The sequence below is a fragment of the Empidonax traillii genome, unplaced genomic scaffold (assembly GCF_003031625.1).
Source record: "Empidonax traillii isolate 1590-97213 ecotype Southwest subspecies unplaced genomic scaffold, ASM303162v1 scaffold46:size3806547, whole genome shotgun sequence".
NCBI lineage: Eukaryota > Metazoa > Chordata > Aves > Passeriformes > Tyrannidae > Empidonax > Empidonax traillii.
Genome location: NW_020955239.1, coordinates 323029 through 342608, shown reverse-complemented (window position 1 = coordinate 342608; position 19580 = coordinate 323029). Strand labels below are relative to the sequence as shown.

The 19580-nt window shown below is 45.3% G+C and overlaps 2 protein-coding genes across 2 annotated transcripts in view; one reads left to right on the top strand and one right to left on the bottom strand.

Moving 5' to 3' along the window:
* Positions 1–2345: 2345 nt before the first annotated feature.
* On the bottom strand, positions 2346–16527 carry ILDR1 (immunoglobulin like domain containing receptor 1). Its single transcript, XM_027878814.1, has 8 exons — positions 16450–16527; positions 13398–13568; positions 11020–11169; positions 10167–10286; positions 9866–10012; positions 5476–5607; positions 3501–4303; positions 2346–2515 (listed from the first exon to the last, which is right to left on the bottom strand). Exons 1-8 carry the CDS (start codon positions 16502–16504, stop codon positions 2474–2476), a joined length of 1620 nt encoding a protein of 539 aa, XP_027734615.1. The 5' UTR covers positions 16505–16527; the 3' UTR covers positions 2346–2473.
* Positions 16528–17060: 533 nt separating this feature from the next.
* CFAP44 (cilia and flagella associated protein 44) overlaps positions 17061–19580 on the top strand; it is a 42564-nt gene continuing 40044 nt past the window's right edge. The window contains exon 1 of the mRNA XM_027878811.1: positions 17061–17127. The gene's annotated coding sequence lies outside the window, so the exon portion shown is untranslated. The remainder of the gene's footprint in view (positions 17128–19580) is intronic.

The window sequence follows — 19580 nt, the reverse complement described above, 5'->3', positions numbered from 1 at the left end:
TATGTTGGCTTATACACACTTGAATGTCAATGAAAGTGAACTCTTTCCATGCTACCATATTGGGATCTCCCCTTATGTCTCAAATAGCCTCTACTCTTTGATGGAGAAAGGGGCAGCTCTTCCCTGAAACCTGAACATTTGGGCTTGGTTGAAATGACAGGAAAAAGTTGCCCTGTATGTTGCATGAAACTATGAAGCACAAGGAGAGAGTCAAATTCCAAGTTACCAATTCAACTTCCATGGGTAGAATCTGCAGGGTGCCAGCTGTCTGCTAAAAGTCACCAGAGGGCAAAGCTAAAGTCAGAACTCGATGCTAGTTTTGGAAGGTGTCTCATATTATTTTCTGTCATTGCAGTCATCATAAACTCCTCTTAACTAATAAAGACAGTAGTCCATTATAGAAGAGGGGGTTCATAAAATCCTCAGCAGGTCATAAAATAAGAATAAAAATTATTCATAGCCAGTGGCTGGGGAACAGATTCAAGAGTGATACTGACTTTGCAAGTTTTGCAAACACACTTAATTCCCAATATTTCAAATGTGACTTATGGGTCAATTCATATTGTTCAGTTTGGGTCTAATGCAGACAAGTATTACGCTTAACATAGCCCTCCTTTCTAAAATTCAAACTTTACAATTAGTCTTTTAGCTCTTTTGTGATAGTCAGCAACTGCTGGCAAAGAGACCCTCTGTCTTCAAAAAGTAGGCCTTTGGTTCTGAAAAAAAGTCAATTAGAGAAGCTAGTTGGTCCTCCTGCTTTACCTCCAGAGGAAGAAATTAGGAATAAGTACTTTCAGCCAAGAAACTGCAGGAAGATGAGCACTCCCTGTAGTAGCCTTTGGCCGACCAGCAACTGCACTGGGTATCCAACTAGGACCATTTGTATGAAGTGTGATGCTTCCCATCATTGTCCAAAGAAAAATAAAACAAAGAGGTGGACGAAATGAAAGCCTCTTCAAGTCAGTCTTCCAAGATAAAGCATAAGCACATCAGTAATTAGGACATTAAAGAACAAACAGTATCAAGTGTCCCATGAGGCACTGGCTGGGAAATGAACTAGGCAAGACAGTCATTGGTACTGGCCAATCTCCAGTGTTTCTGAGTTACAAAATAATTCACAAGATTCTCCAAGAGCTCCTTGCCAACCGTTGAGTCTCTTGAATCCAAGAAGTGCCTCTGGCAAGCCAGTTTCCTGTGGAAGCAGCCAGCATCCAGAGAGCTTCTCCTTCTCCAGCACATTTTAAATTAAAACAGTGGATTAATCACATCAAGGAGAAATGGCAAGTTCTTCTCCTTCACAACTGGTCTCAGAGCATAGTGAAATTCTGTGTTCTAGTTGCAAGGTGAGAGATGAGGGAACTTAACAATCTAGCTACACATCAGATGCACCACACATGCAGCATTGTATAGATGCCAGGGTAAAGATCACAGACAACAGTAAAAATGGTGAGTGTAAGAGTTCTTCAGAGCCTTTCATCTCACCCCATGTATATGATACATGGCGTAGAGAGCAAAGGGAGAATATAAAATGCATGGAAAAGAGTACCTGGCTTAGGAAAGATATATGCACCAAAACTGTGCTTCCTCGAGTTGAGGGAAGTTCTGTCCATGGTGCAAGGGACAGCAGTCATACTTTACTCAGTCCCTGAAGAGAAAGCCAAACCATGGTAAATTTAGCCCTTTAAGTTACAAATAAATTCAAGTCTTGATGAAAGGCTAGAACAAGTATCTTTTAAGGCACTAAGGTCTAAGCCTAAAGTAGGCCAGGTTGTTTCAGTCAGTAAACGGTGGATAACCTGGAAATCTGCAGACATATTAGTGAGATCTTAAGGCAGTGAACATCCTTCCAACACTGTGATCCTCCTGTTTGGGAGGAGTGGGGACAAAAGGAAGCAACTACCCCAACTATGCTGGGCAGCCAGGCAGAAGCAACAAACATTACACATTCTGAAGCACAACAAAGGGCCTTAGATGCTGTGCCTCCCCACACCAGACTCCCAGGGGAGCAGATCGGATGACCTCCAGAGGCCCTTTCCAACTGAAATTATTCTACTGTCTTGTGACTTTACAACTCTGTGAATATTGGAGCCTTTCTCTGGTAACTGGTGTGCAAAGGACCAGCATTCTACAGACTGGGCTCCTTGCAGTGCCAAGGCACTTCAAAAAGAGAACTGCTGTCTCTCTTTACACACTGGGAATATACTATTTACTGAAAAAAATGTGCTGTTTCCAATAAAAATGAACCACAGCCCATGGCAAACCTGTGTTTCCAATCACAGCAAGAATAAAATTGGGTTATGTATGGCTTTCATGGGCACAAGTCATAGATTCTTCAGAGCTGCAAATCTAAGGAGAAGCTGCTTCATCTGTTTTATTGTTGGTTGTCTGTTCAATCAAAAGCAGCCATCCCAACCTACACAGTAAAAAACCTAAGAGGAGTCCAGTGGGAATCGTAGTTCTTTCAGTACTGACATTAAATGATTATGCTTTTTCCACTGTGGGAACTTGCTCTGTCCTGCAAGAGAAAATAAAAGATTCAGGAACAAGGAATGATGAACAGAAATCATATGTCTTCCTACCTGCTCTGAGCATCATAACAAAACCCATTCATACATACAGACATCCCAGCTGGAACTTGAATTGTGCTTCTTTCCAAAAACACAGAAGTGAAAATGTGCAAATACAGCCCCTTCAGAAGACTCCCACCTGGTAAAACTCTGCATATATGTGATAATGGACACTTAACATTTTTTTTATTTAAAAGAATCTCCATTTTTTAAGGGAGAATACACTGTCTAACTTGGAGACTAGCATTTGGATATGAAGTTTTTCATATTTAGGTTGCCACCTAAAATCTAGTCCCAGTGTGAAATGATAAGATGAGCTGAAAACAAGAGCTGTTCACTGCCCATATAATGCATGTTCAGTTCTCAGGAGTTCCAAGAAGAGAGTTACTTTCTTCCACCTGTCCTGGGGAATGACACATTTCTCATCCATGCTACCTGAAAGCATGGATGTAGCTTTAGGCATCTTACCTGGATGGATAAGAATCATCTCAAAAATATCACCAAGATACAATAAAAATTAAATGTTAAAGATAGATAACAGGAGAATCATGCACACTGTAAAAGAAATCAGAAATAAACCAACTCCAGAGATGGTTGCAGAGGGGAACTCAGTCCTGCTGCCTAGTCTGGAAGTGCTTTCTCCCCAGTCAGTGCCAGACAACAGCTATTTTAACACCAACATATACAAAGACCCCCAAAAGTGAGAGGGTATAACATATCACCCTGTAGGGGCCTACTTCTACAGCCATGCAACACATGTCACAAGGCAGAGAACTCAGCAACCTCTTTACAACCAAGCTCCACAGAGCACTCCCTGCTCCTTGGCCTCTGTTTGCAACATAACAGGCTACAGAAAGTACAAAACATTTACTCTTACTCCCCAAAACCCAACCTTTTCCTTGGGTTGGGAAGGCAAAAAGGCAGCTGACTCACCGAGCGTGTCCCTGCGTTGCCTTTGTGCTTCTTGTCCTGACTCGGGATGATTTCTAAGGAGCGATAACTGGGGGGTTTATCTTCCGGCCATTCCCGAGACCGGTTCCTCCGTCTGCGGTTTGTGGCTGGGACACGGACAGGCTCCTCTGAGGAGCTCCATGACCCCCTGCGAGAAGGGGGGGAGTAGCTGTGCCGCCGCTGGCCTGAGTTATTGCTCCTCCCAGCGTAGTTCTCGTATTCTCGTCTCCCTGAGGGCTCCTGTCTCCTGCCACGCTGGTGGCTGGAGCGCTCCTTGGCCTCCTCTGGATAGAAACTGCTGCTGCTGCTCTTGCCCCTCTCAGCTTGGCGTGGGGGCGACACATCCCGTCTGGAGTACTGTGGCCTGCCATTGTAGCCACCTGTCCTCTGCCTCTGAGGATGGTCCTCTCGCCGCCTGTCCCAGATGTCCTGACTGTAGCTGGAATGAGAATCCCCACTGGAAGGCACGGGCCACCTCCGGTTTTCCCTTCTGTCCTCTGCTGCATAGTCCCAGGGTCCGGGGGTGCGGGTGGCTCTCTGTGGCCGTGAGGAGTTGCTGCTCCCATGGCTGGAAGAGACGTGATCAGTGAGAGGAGGCGGCACGATGTCGGAGCCCAGGGAGGACAGCAGGCTGGGCTGCACAGCCTGCCGCTGGTGGGAGGGTGGCCGGAGCTGTGACATGTTGAGGTTTTGGATTTCAGACTCCAGATAGTCCAAAACACCGTTGCCATGGGAAAGCTGAGCTTGTGGCTGCACCAGTGGAAGACTGTTCTGCAGAGACACATCTAAGGATAAAAGCACAGGAGACACAGCAAATCCAGAGGGAATGAAGAGAGGGCCCTTCTGCACTCATGAGCCTGGCTGAGTCCCTTCTCTCCTCCTGTTGCTCCTCACTGCAAGAACTGCATGAGTCTCAAGCACCACAACCGGCACAGCCAGACCAAACAATGTAAGGTGCAGAGAGTAGTAACTTAGTAACTGCATTTCCTTTTAAGAAGACTCAGCGTACTGTGTATTAAATCATGGTGGCTCAGCCACTGGACCTTTCTAAGGAAAACTGGTGCCTTGGCTAGGAAAAATGTTAACTGTAGATTTAACTAGTGGGCTGAAGAAATATATACTGAAACATCTTGAATCTAGCATTTGTTTGCAAATGATTTGTTCAAACAATAGATAAAACTCATCAGATACAGAGTAAATCTGTGATTACAGCATAGTGATGAAGAGCTAATTTCAGACAAAAAATACCTTATATACTTTTGAGAAGCCATTATGTTGAATTCCTCTGTTTTCCTTGGGTGATTAAATAATATTACTGGTGGTAAGTTATTTTATTTAATTATTTCTCTAGGACTTCAGAGACTTCCCTCCCCCATCAAAGTTACAAATAAATTCCACTATACAAGTGATTTTGGGGCAGAACAACTGTTAAAATTCTTCCAGTTTCATTAAAGAGTTTCATTTTTTGCTGCATGCAGGGTAGATCTATTTCACAGAAGGCAGTTTGCCCTTAATCATTTAAGACTAGAGATTTGATAAGAACTCAAACAAATTGCACCTCACTTGTCATATCAGTTTTGGTTATAAGGAGTTGACCGTGACCAGCACAGCAGAACAAAGAGACAGTACCCTCCTCTGCCACACAAAGCAAGATAAGCTGGGTATATTTACCCTGCAGTCGCTGGGGTGTAGCACAGATATACCTTAGTTAGCACTAAACTACTTCACCCAGCGCTGAGCCCAGCAAGACACTTAAGATGAACAGGCTGTATTTATCCACCCAGGCAAGTCTGCAGTACACTGTAGATGTAGCAGAGCTGTTATGCTCGGACATGCAACCATGCTAGAAACATCTCTCTTTTGTAGTAGAGAGGCTAAGGCCTCAACGTGGAACTTCCCTAAAAAGTTACCTGGTTCTCATCCCGATTTCCCTCTGACATGATGCCCATGGTCTTACCTTGTTGCAATAGAGGGTTCAGCTGGTAAGAGGAAAGTTTTGAGTTCCTGTCGCCACCTCCGTAGAACATGTTGGGTGATATCCAAGGTGCAAGTGCCTGAGCCCGCTTTATGAACCGATGCCGTTCCAGTACTATAAAAGAAGAAGAAAGCTTACTGCAGCTATCCAGAGAGCACAGCTTGCAGATCACACGCCATTTTGCTTGTTACGCTGTAGCCTTTGGATACAGGAAATTCGCAAAATGAAAATCTCTTTCCACCCTATGACAAAGGTAAAACAGAACATGGGAGATTCCAATATGAAGTTGTACATCTTCAAAAAGATACCTAGAACAGAAGAAAAGGGTTACTGCCTAACATGCAGAGTCCAGTCCCAGCAACTGGGAACAAATAACACTATGATTAAGTATGCAGCACTACCAGGTGTAAGACTTTTACCTGCCCTGTAAGTGTGAGTATAGTTGTGGAAAGGCGTAAAATAATGTTTCATACAGAAAGATATATTACAGTTTTCTCTCCAAACTTTTTCAGCTCATCATTGACCTTTGATTTACAGCTAAACAAGATCTTTCTTTGCCACTTTCATATGGGTTCTGTCCAGATCGTATTTTCCGCTCTATACTCCATCATTTCCTCTCTGTTCCACAAATAGGGCACTCAGAGGTGCACTGTCCAGCTTCTCCCTTTCTAGTCTCTCTCTGTAATTTACCTCAGCATGATTGCTAAAATTAAATCCCTTAGGACTGTGTGATCAATCTGGTGAACAGACTAAATTTCCAGTTTTCAACAGCAATGTCCAGTGTGCCAAAAGAGCAAACTCAGTGAAAACATCTCTTCCTCACTGGTTTTCCACCACCATCTCCAGACCCCTACTCCTGGGGTCAGGCTCCATTCACTTTTTTTAGCATTTCCATCTCACCTGCTCTACATAGACAACCTCACCATTCCTGCCTTCAAACCCATAGCTCACCATTGCTTCTTTTGGAGGAATACCTAAAAACATCTTACTACTTTTACCTCAAAACTTAAGTTTACAAGCAAGCAAATTATGCAAGTCCCAGACTTTACAAAGCCTGGTTTGTCTGTCATTACTGAGTAAAGCCTTTCTGCACCAGGGCCTTTGCAAAATTTCTCTCATATGGCTTCCCTGGAGTTTCACAAGTGATAGGCTTTTACTGCAGCCTCATCTCTGGTCAGGCATGAGCAGAACATTCCTGGCTATACAGTTCAGGAAACAGACAGGAACATAATTGCCTTTGAGACTTTTACTTCTCTGATAAATCTGGCTGAAGCTGGCTGATGAAATTAAAAGCTATTGGAGGGAAAGAGATAGGGGATAGGCAGACAGGTTGACTGCAAAAGATTTGCTTCTTTAAGAAACCAGGCTACAGCTAAGCTCCAATTAATTCTGTCCCCTGGGTTCATTGTAGCAGGCAGCATACAGACTGCATGTTCTCTGGGACTGAGCTTTCCATTTCAGGTAGCACTCCAGTTATTAAACATGTTCTTCTTCAGCTGTTTCACTGAATTTATATAGAGCACCACTTGCAGCAAAACAAGGACTGACCATGCCTCTCAACTCATCCTACCCTTTTCCCCACAGGTCATGCAGTTCCACTTCATTCTCCACTTCAGACTCCCTCCTCAGTCTGGCTCCAACCAGAAAGAACTACAAAGCTGGAAGCTTCAGGGGTTTTAATCCTGATACTCTGATATATCTTCAAAGCTCTGTGGCCTGAGGTAGCAGCTTTCAAGCACTTTATGTCACACTTGATTAACTTTCTTTTCTTTTTCTTTTTTGTCCCAAGAGATTTCCCTCCAGTTCAGGTTTCAAAATTAGAGGAAGAGAGAAAGGAGATGAAGGATAAAAAGAACAGGAGGGCCTTATCTTTCCCTCTCTCATTCCTTCTTAAGAATATCTCAAGAGTTACCACCTTGAGAATGTCCTAGAACCTGCTGAGTGCACGTCCTTGGGTTTTGACCACGGTATTTGCCTGAGGAGCAGAGGTCCAGCAGCTGTGGGCATACCTACTTAGGGCTCTCCCCCTTAAGGTATGAAGGCAGTCACTAGGACCAAAGTCATCGTGTCCCTGTAATTCTCTGATCTCTTCCTACAGCTGAACAAATGCAGAATTACCCCTGGAGTTCCTTCACTACTTTTAACCTTTCTTCCTTCCCCAGATACTTAGTTTTCCAGTTTGAATCCAATATATATTCTGGTTCCCTACCTGCAAAATGGAAGTAAAGTTATAGATCTTTTTAAAGTGAACATATTTATTTGAGAAAGGTCAGATTCACTTTAATTCCAAAACTCATAACTGCTGTAAAACTTTGGCAGATTGTTGTGTTGTTCCCTTTACCTATTCCCTGCAAAGAAAGGCGGTTCTTTACCTTTGACAGACCTTACAGCTGCTGGGCCAATTATCCAATTACAAAAAAAAATATTTTCCAACCTAGTCAGACCCAGGTGCAAGTATAACTTATTTTTCACTGATTCATTATTAGAAGAAGCCCAAAGAAGAAAAGGAATTAATGGAAACAGAAGGAGGTCATACATATATTTACCCTGACGGGCTTTTCTCAGAGCTTTCCATGGGGAATGTAATTGGCTTGCTCCTGGGGCATGTTTAATATTTCGGTAGACCAATCCTGAAAGACTCAAACGATGCACTTCTTTCATTGCTAGGTTCTTAAAACCACGGTACTTAAGTGTCGTGATTCACAGCCCCAGGATTACCTGGCCTCAATGGCATCTGCGACTGTTCAGCAGGTCTAGGCTGTCCTCTAGTGGCCAAAAACTGGGAAGAAAGACACTCGGCTCGCACTGTAATCGTAAAGGAGGTGAGGATTTCTGCCTTCTCTTCAGCTGTATGGAACTGCTATTCCTCAGGACTGTTTTTAAGATGTTCCCTGAGTCTATCTTCTTGTGTTTTTTAAGGTCTGCAGTTCATTTTTTGGAGTGAAAAAAAAGTGAGTCAAAGGCAGGATAAAGTGAAGAGAAGGTGTGTTAGAGGAGGGGTGCAGGCACAAGGACCCTTTGCCAAGTGGATAAAGAGGGCAGACAGCTGGGAGGGAAATTACAGCCACAGAACCCAGCAGCCAGTCAAGGAGGCTGGTCTTGTCTGTACCCTCTCTCATGAACAGGGAGAGATTTTGGGAACCTCTTTTTTTCACAGGAATTCCTCCTCCTCAGCAGGAAATAACAGCAGCAGTCTGGAGTGAGCTATAATCTACTGCACAGAAAAAGAGAAAGGAGCTCACACAAATTCCGAATCCCTTTTTTGTTGAGAACTAGTAATTCTGGAGGTGTGAGTCTTTCATCTCCACCACCTCTCTCTCCCTTTACAGAAACTAATTTTTCTGCCAAATTTCCATAGCCTCCTCAACACTACACATTTCACTTGACAACCTGTAAAGTCCTCCAAAAATGTTTTGTTTTCAGCAGTAAGAGGGATGTTCTGTTCTCTCTGTGCAAGGGCTAAGCAAATTAGGCTTAAGCCTAAAACTCTTACAGCTTACACGCAACCGATACCAAATAGCTCTTTTGAAGGTAAAGGGAAACCAGGAACCCAGCTCCTTGTTCATAAATCCTCTCCTTGTAGCATCTGAGGAAGAATCTGGTGATTTCAACAATAAATAAACTTATTTGTTGTATTTTGTTCCTGTCAGACTGTGTAAGCTGCAGAGGGGCTTGTCCACGACGTTGCTAACTAAGTTTCATTTACAGGTTATGTGACTTTAGCAGCCAACATTCAGATGGCAGCCTTATTAAAAAAGCTAGATCTGGCTGCAGAAACTTTATTACTGCTAAAAACAAACACAATAAATTTTCTTCTGACCCTCAAAAACTCAAAAATGCACTTGTACAGCTGACCACCAAGAGAGACCATCTTTCTCCTCTTTTTTCTCACTTCCTTTCCCCAAGAAAAACAAATAAAACATAAAGATAACATGAAGAAAACATGAAGATAGAAAATGCCAATTTTTACATAATTCCTCTTGGAGCAACATACTTGAAGGTCAGGCTGGTTTGGAGAGTAGTACAAAGGCATTTACTTGCCTTCCTCACATGCACAGGCAAATGAACCACAAGATAGAGAAGAAAAGTCCTGAGCTACTCATACAGGAAGGTGGATGACATGAGAGAAGCAAGGTGTGAGTGAGGAGGAACTTCTGAAAGTTGGACACAGAAGAGCAAGGTGGGTTCTATCTATCTCAGCTCCCCTCCTCTAAACTCAGACAAGCTGGTCCTGGAGGTCACATTGGCCACAGAAATATTTCATTTTATATGGACGCTAAGCAGAAGGGAGAATGTGGAACTCAGCAATGTCCTAGTCAAGCTTTTGTATTGACAAAAGGCATAAACGGATGCACATTTGGTTGAACCTCACCTTCCTGGTTACAGCAGCACCGGGTTGGACAGCAGCCACACTGGATGTGGCAGCAGCAATACTGGGGGCAGCACTGGCACCAGCATATTCCAATCAGCAGAAGGAGAAGGAGGCCACCAAGAACAATGAGGAGTACTGTTAGCCAGTCTGTGGGGAAAAAAGGAGAGAGAAAGGATTGATCCTGATGTATCTGGCTGTGGTAAGTTACTGACCTCTCCACCGCTGGAGATGTCTTGGGGTGGGCAAGAAGAGAACAGGAGAAGATATCTTGCCACCCAGGCAACAAACCACAGGCACTTACGGAGAACAATCAGCTTCACTTCTTTGTCCGCATCACCTGATGTATCTCCTGGTGCTTCCACAGTGCAGTAGTACACGCCATGATCCCACCACATGACCTCACTGATGACAAGGTCTGCTCCTGTGGGAGAGGGACTGAGAGGTCAGTGGGCTATTTGGGACTGACAGACACTACTTTCAGGCCCAAGTCAAAACCTCTGCCTGCAGGCAACATGGAGTACTGCATCTCCCCTTGTTCCAAGCATAGCCATCACCTTCAAACAATCACATTTGAGTCCACTGAGAATTCCTATAGACAACATTCACTGCCAGTCCCTTTTTTCTCTGTTGCTAGAAGGCAACACTACTTAGAAGTGTTCTTACTTCTGTGTGGAGTGAAATAACCAGCATGCCGCTGGGTGGTGAATGTTAACAGCCACCAGCTGCTGCCAACTGCCAGCTCTACTGGTTTTGGAACACAGTTCACTGTCCCTCTTAGGCCAACCATCCCCATAGCGCATCTGGCAGGAGCAACAGATATTGCTCCAGGAAAAGCAGGGAGCATATAATACACCTGGACAATTACCCAGTACTTCTTTGGAGAATGAACTGTTTTCTAGCCTCTGGGCTCCTCAGCTTTTGTGCTCCTCAGCAAAAAGGTCAGGCATTCCCAGCTCAGCCTTAGTTTGTAGTGCCTCCAACACCCTCAGGCCAACTGGGGACAGGGCCCTTCACAGCACTTATTCCATTGCCACCTTACGGAATGTGTAAGCTACAGACTACATTAGCAATGTTTATGCCTCTCTTCACTCAGCAGATCCAGATATTGTACAGTTACTGAGTTCAGTGCTTGCCTGGGAGGTCGAGTTACTTACTGTTCTGGATGGTGATCTTCCGTTGCTGGTAGTCGATGCCCAGCACGGGGTCCTTCTGCCCGTATTTCTGGATGACAATGCGCACCTTTCGCTGGCTGTCGTTGCAGTCATTAGACGGGTCCTGGCCGAGGGCTAGACCAGTCTGGTACGCTGCAAACACACAGCAGCAAATGAGATGCCAAAGGTTATTTTAAAGGACCAGTTTCTATCCCCTTGTGAGCAGTAGAGAAACTCTTGAGTGCGTGTGTGCATTTGCTTCAGTTTAATAATACAAAGCATGGCTTCAAAACCAGCAAGGACAAGTCACTTTGAAGTACTCAAAAACAAACAGAGGTAGAGCCACAGGAATGGCAGAGATTTTGAGAATGCAGGAGCTGCAGAGGAGATCCCTCCGGTACTCACAACTGAAAGAACAGCAATAGAAAGAAGCTAATGGTAGTAGGCTGGAGGGCAGCTCCCAGTATGAAGATAAACTGCCTGGAAAAGTCATAAAACACAAAGGAGTACTGGAACTAAAACAAAAGTGTGTTTATTTACCAAACAAAACCTCCAGACACACATGAAAGGGATTGTCTCCCTTTCCCTCCTGTATCCCATTAGATGTTGTGAATCTTATAAAGACAGAAAATAATCCATCATCTGATTCCGGCTAAGGATTAAGTGTAGAGACATCCAAGAGAATTAATGGAGGACTAGAGGCAATTTCTGTGCAATACTCTTGTGACAGACTCACGATATAAACATTGAATTGCCAGGTGTTTGGGAGCTGGGAGTTGGGGAGACGACTGATTCAGCCAGCATTGTCTGCAAAAGGCTTGCAATGAAGAGAGGAGAGAACAAAGCTTGTCAAAGTCTCTTCCACTGCTGTACCTACCACGGAGAATGAAGAGCAGACCCAACTAAGCAGACACCATGACCTTCATGCTTTCTGTCACTGCTGGGGTTTTTAGCTTCAGCCTGGGCTAAAAGCACTCACTTTATGCTGGGATCAGCTGAGCCAGGGACCTGTCTGCTTGTGGACTAGGCTGTAGAACACCTGGTAATATGCCTACCTAACCCATCCAGGTTGCATAAAGGAGAGTTTGGGGAACCAAAAATCCCACTCTGAGCTCGTCCTAAGTGTACAGTTAAGCTGAGGCCACTTAAACATCCTGCAGGGTTTATAAAGAATAGAATAGAATAGAATAGAATAGAATAGAATAGAATAGAACAGAACAGAACAGAACAGAACAGAACAGAACAGAACACTTCAGTTGGAAGGGACCTACAAAGGTCATCTAGTCCAACTGTCTGTTCATTTCAGGGTTGAGCAAAACTTAAAGTGTATTATTAAGGGCACTGTCAAAATGCCTTTTAAACACTGACAGGCTTGGGGCATTGACCACCTCTCTAGGAAGCCTGTTACAGTGTCTGACCACCCTCTCATTAAAGAAATGCTTCCTGGAGTCCAGTCTGAACTTCTGATGTAGCTTTGGACCATTCCTACACATCCCATCACTGGGTAACAGGGAGAAGAGACAGCACTTCGTCTCCACTTTCCCTCCTCAAGAAGCTGTAGAGAGCAATGAAGTCACCCCTCAGCCTCCTTTGTTCTGAACTAGATAAGCCCAAAGTCCTCAGCTGCTCCTCATAGGACATGCATTCCAGCCCTTTCACCAGCTTTGTTGCCCTCCCCTGGATGCATTCAAGTACCTTAATACCCTTAAATTCTGGGACCCAGAACCGCACACAGTACTAAGGGTGAGGCCACACCAACACTAAATATAGTGGGATTATCACCTCTTCTGGCCAGCTGGTTATACTGTGTTTGGTGCACCCTGGAGTGCAGTTTGCATACCATATTGAACACTCCTGAATTAAGGCTGCCCACAACAGAGTGTCTGCACATAAAGTGCTCCCACCAGTACTAAATATTATTACTTAGAAGTCTTTCTATCCTCCAAAATGCATGTGTTTCTTCTACTTCCTAAGATCACTAACATCGGGTCTCAGGTATTTATCTCCAGTCGTGGGGTCCTCCATGGAATCATAAAGTCAACTTGTTACAGGGCCGTTGCTTTTTAAGCATGTTGAAGCATAAAATGGGTCCACCAAAATTACCTTGTGTCAAACATGGCTGAGCTGCTCTGCCTTCTGAGTAGATGACAAGGAGGGCAAATGAAGTGCTTTGGCACTCTCTACAATCTTGTACCATAAGCAAGCCCTTGACATTTCAAGGCAAATCACAGACATGACCTATTTTTCCTTGGAGCGCTGGGAAATACCACCATCTAGTTTGTGAGCAGGAAGGGGTCAAAGCCTGTATTACCCAGTAAGTCCACCTTCCCCCTCCTTTCCACTTGAAGAGGGATTCCTTGGAGAACAAGCTTAACACTTACAGGCTGAGTAGTAGTCAAAGATGGGGTCCTTGCAGAAGGATTTGAAGCGCCAGGTCACTACCACGTCCTGCAGCTGAGCTGAGGTGCTGTAGTCACACCTAAGGATGACAGTGGCAAATAAGGTGGTGTAACGCTCAGCATCCTGCACTGTCACCAGGAGGGAGAGGCAACCTGCAAACAAGAACAGAGAGAAGGCCATCAGCCCACAGACTCAGACCTCACATCACATCATGCGTTCTGCACCAGACCAGTGATCAAAGCACATCTCCTTCAGCCTCATCCAGGACCTGCACGTACAGACCTTTCAGCCCCTCTGCTGAAGATATTAAGGGTTATAAACCCTGGTTAGAATGCGAGTCCCATCTTTCCTTGAAGGCAGCTTCTTCGGCCTGCCCTGTGGACTGAATTATTTTCTCCAAAAGCAACTGAGTTGCTTTTGATTTGCATTTTGTTGCATTATGAAGCAAATCACTTTTTCTACATGGAGAAAACTGTCCCTCCAAGATGAGGGAGATAATTTGTTGGGCCCAGAAGAAGCACACAGGATGGGACTGCCTTGGCTTTTAATCCTACGTGGAAAAGTTCTGCAGCACCACCCATTCATATAAACACCAAGTTAATTTCATGAAGGTCTCACTAAGACAGTCATCAGAACATTACCTAGTAGCGACCAGGATTAAGACAACACAGCTTTCATCCTGTAGCACTGTAGTTAATCTGTTTATCACAACTTCAGAACAGCACACATAATTTACGCTTTTTTTTCCCTTTTTCATGAAGCTATTGTTATGTATCTTAGAACTCTTCCTAGCAACCTCCACAGCATTTTCTATCTAAGGAGCTGCACACACTGAGGAGGGTTTTACAAAGTTTCTCATAATCTGTGCTTTCTTTTAGCCATACTCCAGAGACATTTCTATCTTATTTAAACTTTGATAATACAGTAAGTTGTGCTTGTCATTAACAATAGTGAAGTTATCACCAGTTGCCTTTGATAAGGGAATACAAACAGTGCAGAGCAAGTGTGGGATGCCCTGTCTGAATACATGCCAGAGAACAGGGCACTGACTGCAGTGTTGTGCTACTTGCCTCTTAACTGGGAAGCATGACAGCAGGAAAGGCAGGAAGGAAATGGGGAGGCTTGGAAGGTACCAACTGAACAGGTCTCCATTAACCAACGCTTTTCCCTCTACTCCATGTTTTCATGATGAGAGCAAAGAAACAAGTTGCTAATACTGTGTACTAACATCTGGATCACAGCTGCAAGCATCATTCTTTGCCAAGCATCATTCAGTGTCCTCTTAGGCTGGACCTCCGCACTATGTTCCAGGCAAATATGAGTTCACACAGTTTCCACATGGTGGAAAACATGCTGCAGAGGTGCAACTCTGCCTCAGCAAGTAATTCTGCAGTAGGGTATTGTCAATGCAGTACTTGCTCAGTTTCTGGTTTGAAATGGACTCCCGGTCAGCCAACTGAAAGCACAAGCAGGGCAAAATAATTTGCCTTAAAAATACCATACAAACATAGAGAGGAACCCTGAATCCAAGGCTCACTTAAACACCAAAAATATCAGCAGCTGTGCAAACCTCTAGGAAAAACAAGTTTTTACAATGCTGTAGCAAAGCAAGGTCCAGGCTGCAGACAGGTAGTTACAGTTGCTCTTATTTAAAAGCATTGTAGTTCAAAACATCTTGTTTCAGCTTTCATTGTGAAATAGTTGACTCATGGAATCTTAATTCAGAAAATCACAATAAACCAATCCAAACTTCAAACTGAAGACTAGCAAAACAATGATCTCCAGGTCAATCAAATGAAACCTCGTATGAATTCTGACTTGTCTCATGGGAACAGAACATGGGTTTCCTACAACAGGATCTCTCTGGCAAGAGTAAAACACTCAAAATCACTATGTACTTTTCACTTACAGAAACCAAATCTTTTTATGGAGGAGATCCTTTCTCATTACCTCTGTTCTGCAAAAGAGTCAGAATTGAAAGGTAAGTTCCTTATTTTCTAAGGAGACTGAAAACATACTGTTCCCACTGGAGTCAGATGTCTCTGCATGTCTGATGTTTCATATTAACCTCCTCCAAGAAAACTGAAAAGTTGTGAAAATTAAGGCTGGTTCCTAAACTTGGACTGCATTACTCCACTGCAGGCCACTGTCCTTCTTATCCTGGCAGGGAAGAACAAATCTACCAACCAAGTAAGTCATGGCTTCCTCAGGCCTATGGCTTCGTGGTGAAGACATGAACCCTTCAGAGCCAGTGAGGCCAAGGTTTGGTTAGAGCATCACCCAGGAATATGGCTGCCGAGTAAGACAACGGATAACAGCATCCCTCCACGCTTTTTTGCTTCTTTCACTCGTTCTCTGTGAAAAGCTGAACTTCAGTACTTAAAGCCAGAGCACCCGCCAAGACCCAGGCATCCAAGAAGCAAAACGATAATTTTATTTCCAACTGGAGGTCGGAAGCTGTCAGGCAACCCGCAAAGCTTGGCAGAAATAACTCCGCTTGCCGGAGGCCGCCCCAAGACACGGAGGTGAGCTCCCGTTCCCCTCAGGCTCGTCCCCACGGGTGAGGAAGCCCTGCGGCTCCCTCGGTCCCCAAATAGGCTGAGCCAGCAGCAAAGCCTGGGGTGGGCGATTGCGACAGGTCAAAGGGGGGACCTCCGTGCCCACGCCCTGCTCCCGGGTCCCAGCCAGGCCAGCCGCACGCGACCGATACTGGCGGCTGCCAGGAAAAAGGCGGCCACTTCCTCCTAGGAGAGCGCCCAGCCGCACCTTTGGGACAGCGAAACTCCCCTCCGCATGGCTCCGCACCGAGCTCGGGAGAGCCCAGGGAAGGGCACCGAGGGGGGAACGGCGCTCGCCCGGCCCTGGCCGCCCCTTCCCTTCGCCGCGGGGCCGCCGCCGCTCCCCGCGACCCCGCACCGCCTTAACCCCGGGCGAACCCCGAGGGCGCCGCCCGGGGCCCGGCCCGGTGTCGCGGGGGTGTCCCCGGCTGGGGCGGGACCCCGGCGGGGGCCGGGACCCCACGGCCCCACTCACCGGCCGGCAGCCAGGCCAGGACCAGCGCCCACTGGCAGCGCCCGTGCGGGGCCATGGCGCGCAATCCTCCTCCTCCGCCGCCGCCCGGGGACGTCGCGCCCACTGTCCCTCCCCTTCCGTGGCACCTGTCCCTGGGCCGGGCGCTGCCGCCGGCTGCAGTCCCCTCCCTCCCTACCTGCGCCCTGCTCCGCAAAGCCAGGCAAAACACCCTCCGCCAGCTTCAGAAGCTGCTTTACATACATATGTATCTATACATGTATAATAAAAAGATATATTCCACAGTGTATATTTATTATATTAAAATAAAATTTTAAAAAGTACATGTAATGCTCACACAGGTGTACGGGAAGTTACGGGCACAGAGCTTCGCCCGGGGCAGCGCCTCCCAACCCCAGGGGCGCACGGGAGCACACGCCTCGTCCTGCGGGCAGGAGGAACGTCTGGGGAATTCCTCCCCTTCTCCCGCCGAGCTTTGGAAAGCCCGCAGCCGCGGCCGAAACAGAGGTTACTTTAAAATTAGCAAACCCCAACCAAACCAACCCGAAGTTAAACACCCTCCGGCCCCTCTAATTCGCCCGCTGCCGCCGCCGGGCCCGCCCCTCCGGCCGGCGGCTCCCGGGGCGCCCCGCGGCTCCCGTTGCCCGGAGACCGGCAACGCCGCGGCGGAGCCGGCCCCAGGTACGAGGAGGAGGGAGGGTCGGGGTTGCTCAGGCCCCACGCCGCCCCTCGGGGGGCCCGCGGGTTCCCTGCGGCTGTCGCCGGCAGCTCCTCTCCTCATGCACCCGCGCTGCGCCCCTCGGGGCCCCTCCGAGCCAGGCCCCCTCCCCGTGGCCCCTCCGAGGCGCCCTCTCCTGCCGCCCCTGGGGAGCGCCGGGTGTCCCCTGCCTCTCCCTTTGGCACCCGCTGGCAAGACAGGAGTGAATGTCCTGCAGCACATCCCGTACTTCATCTGCAACGTAGAACTTGTTGGGTTTTATTTACCACGTGCTAGGCGGTTAATTTTATGACCTGTTGAGGTTGTGGCTGTGTTCTCGTACTCACTCTTCTGATTTTCCTTTATGCTCTAAGTTAATAAGTAACTGGTGATGTCACCCGCTCTGGTTTCTACTTAATAAAAACCTGGTAACCTTTATTGACAAAGCAGACTTTAGGAGACTTGAAATGGTTGCTTGCATGAGACAGAGCTAGCATGTCTGGATCATAGAGAGGGCTACTTTAGGTGTAAATTGGATATTAGAGTTGGATTTTATTTCTCCTAATTGTATAAGAAAATATTTTACATGTGTGCAACATAGCAATAATATGGTTCTAAGCAGGGCTCTCCATCTACTTCTTTTCTCTCTGATGGGGGGAAAAAGAGACAATGGGGCTATGGTAAAGACGGTGTGTCTAGATCCAGGTTTGTAGCTTTTTCCTTGCTGTCTCGGTCTCTGACTAGTAAATAATTTATAGACTTCCCTGTTGTGAGAATTGATATCTTCTCTTATTCTCCTTGCTCTTAAGTCTTACAGCTGTTGTAAAAGAGACAGCAATATTGTCTCATACAGAATTTTTTTCCCTTGGGATCTTAGGTTGCTTGCCTAAAACTGACTTTCATTACTAATTCTGTAGTAATGCTGATGGATAATGATTAACAGACAGCACTGGCTAGCTATGCCTGATTTACACTTAGATATTTTTCTTTGTGTGTATAAGCACTAAAAGACTTCAATGTATTTTTGAGTGAACTCAAAAAATTTTGCAGAACTCTCTTGCACATTTTGTGCTTATCAGCAGCCCAGTAAATTTCTGATGGACTCTGATGTGGTCTTAAGGCCAGTTTTTCACTGGTCTGATGTTTTTCATAAAGAAATGGAAGATTCAGAAAAAAAGTGCTGAGGAGACAGGAGACTGTATTTGAAAGTGAGTTAACCAAGCAGGACTTGGCAGATGGGGAGAAATCTGACACATCCAAAGCAGAGCTAGACTTGAAGAAGATGCCTCATCCTGGAAGAGATGATTAGTATGTAGTTCCCCTTGGCAGACACCCCTCATGACAGCCAAATTTTGCAGCTATATTTTAGGCCAGTGTTACTCCCTGGTCAGAAAGAGCAGAGTGTGGTAGCCTTTAAGAATCATAGTGCAGTGCTGAGAGCAGTCAGGATTGGAAGTCCTGGGACAAACTGAGTTCCTTCATGTGGAATAAAGACAAAGGAGTAACACACAAAACAATCTCTTCTGAAAGAAAGGCAAAGTGTCTTTTTTTTTTTTTTTCCAAAGCTCACTAGTGGCCAAAGCTTTTCTACAAAAAATGGCATATTTTAGGGTGAACCAAAAACTAAAATCCTGAAGAAGTAGCACAATGTAGAGATGAATTTTTAATCTCTTGCTTGTTGCTGGTACTAATAGCACTGCAGTTATGTTCAGCATTAATTGTTCCCTATTTCTACGTATCCTGGATTAGTGGACAGAATTATCCCTCTTCTATAGATGTAAAATCTTATAGGTGATGCCTTTTAAGCACATTTGCTTAATGGTAGGACAGAGACAGTTTAAAATAACTATTAGATGTGATCTGTTTCTGCAGTAAAACTTTGGGTTCCATTTTGATAATTATTTAATTTGATGTATTTTATGCAGTTGAAGTGTCAGTCACAGGGTTTATGAAGGCAAGAACTGGATTTATGAGGCTTACACATTTAAACATCTTTTTTTTTTCTGGAAAGATGAAAAGTGTAGGATGACAAACTAGAAAGAAAGTGGTGTCATCTCACTGAATTTGTTTACATGTTACCAAATAAACATCTATTTCATTTAATTATGCTATATTTTGAATAAGTGAGACAATTGTCTGAGACGAGAATTTTTGAGAGGCTCCCATATGTAAGGATTCTGTGTGGGAGCAAAACTGCTAAAAACATTTTAGTTTTGAAATAACTGAAAGCATATACCAGAATGAACACATTTCTCCATTCCATGACCTTTGAGAACATAAGCTAAGAGAAGGGCAATTTGAAAGAAAATGAATCTTTGCTGAAATTTACAGTTTGCAGCACCAACCACTGAAACAAATTCACTCCTGACTGAGTTCTTACAAATAGTGGAACTGATGTGGATCTGGTACAGTGTTCCAAGTCAGTGTTTTGATTTAC

What these genes read in the sequence shown, in the direction of transcription:
- ILDR1 (XM_027878814.1), bottom strand. Translation starts at nt 16,504, where the DNA reads ATGGCCCCGCACGGGCGCTGCCAGTGGGCGCTGGTCCTGGCCTGGCTG. An exon ending in GAAGATCACCATCCAGAACA is followed by an intron (nt 10,287 to 11,019) that starts GTAAGTAACTCG and finishes CCTCTCCCACAG; the next exon opens with GAGCAGACCTTGTCATCAGT. An exon ending in GCAACGCAGGGACACGCTCG is followed by an intron (nt 2,516 to 3,500) that starts GTGAGTCAGCTG and finishes TTTCTCTTGCAG; the next exon opens with GACAGAGCAAGTTCCCACAG.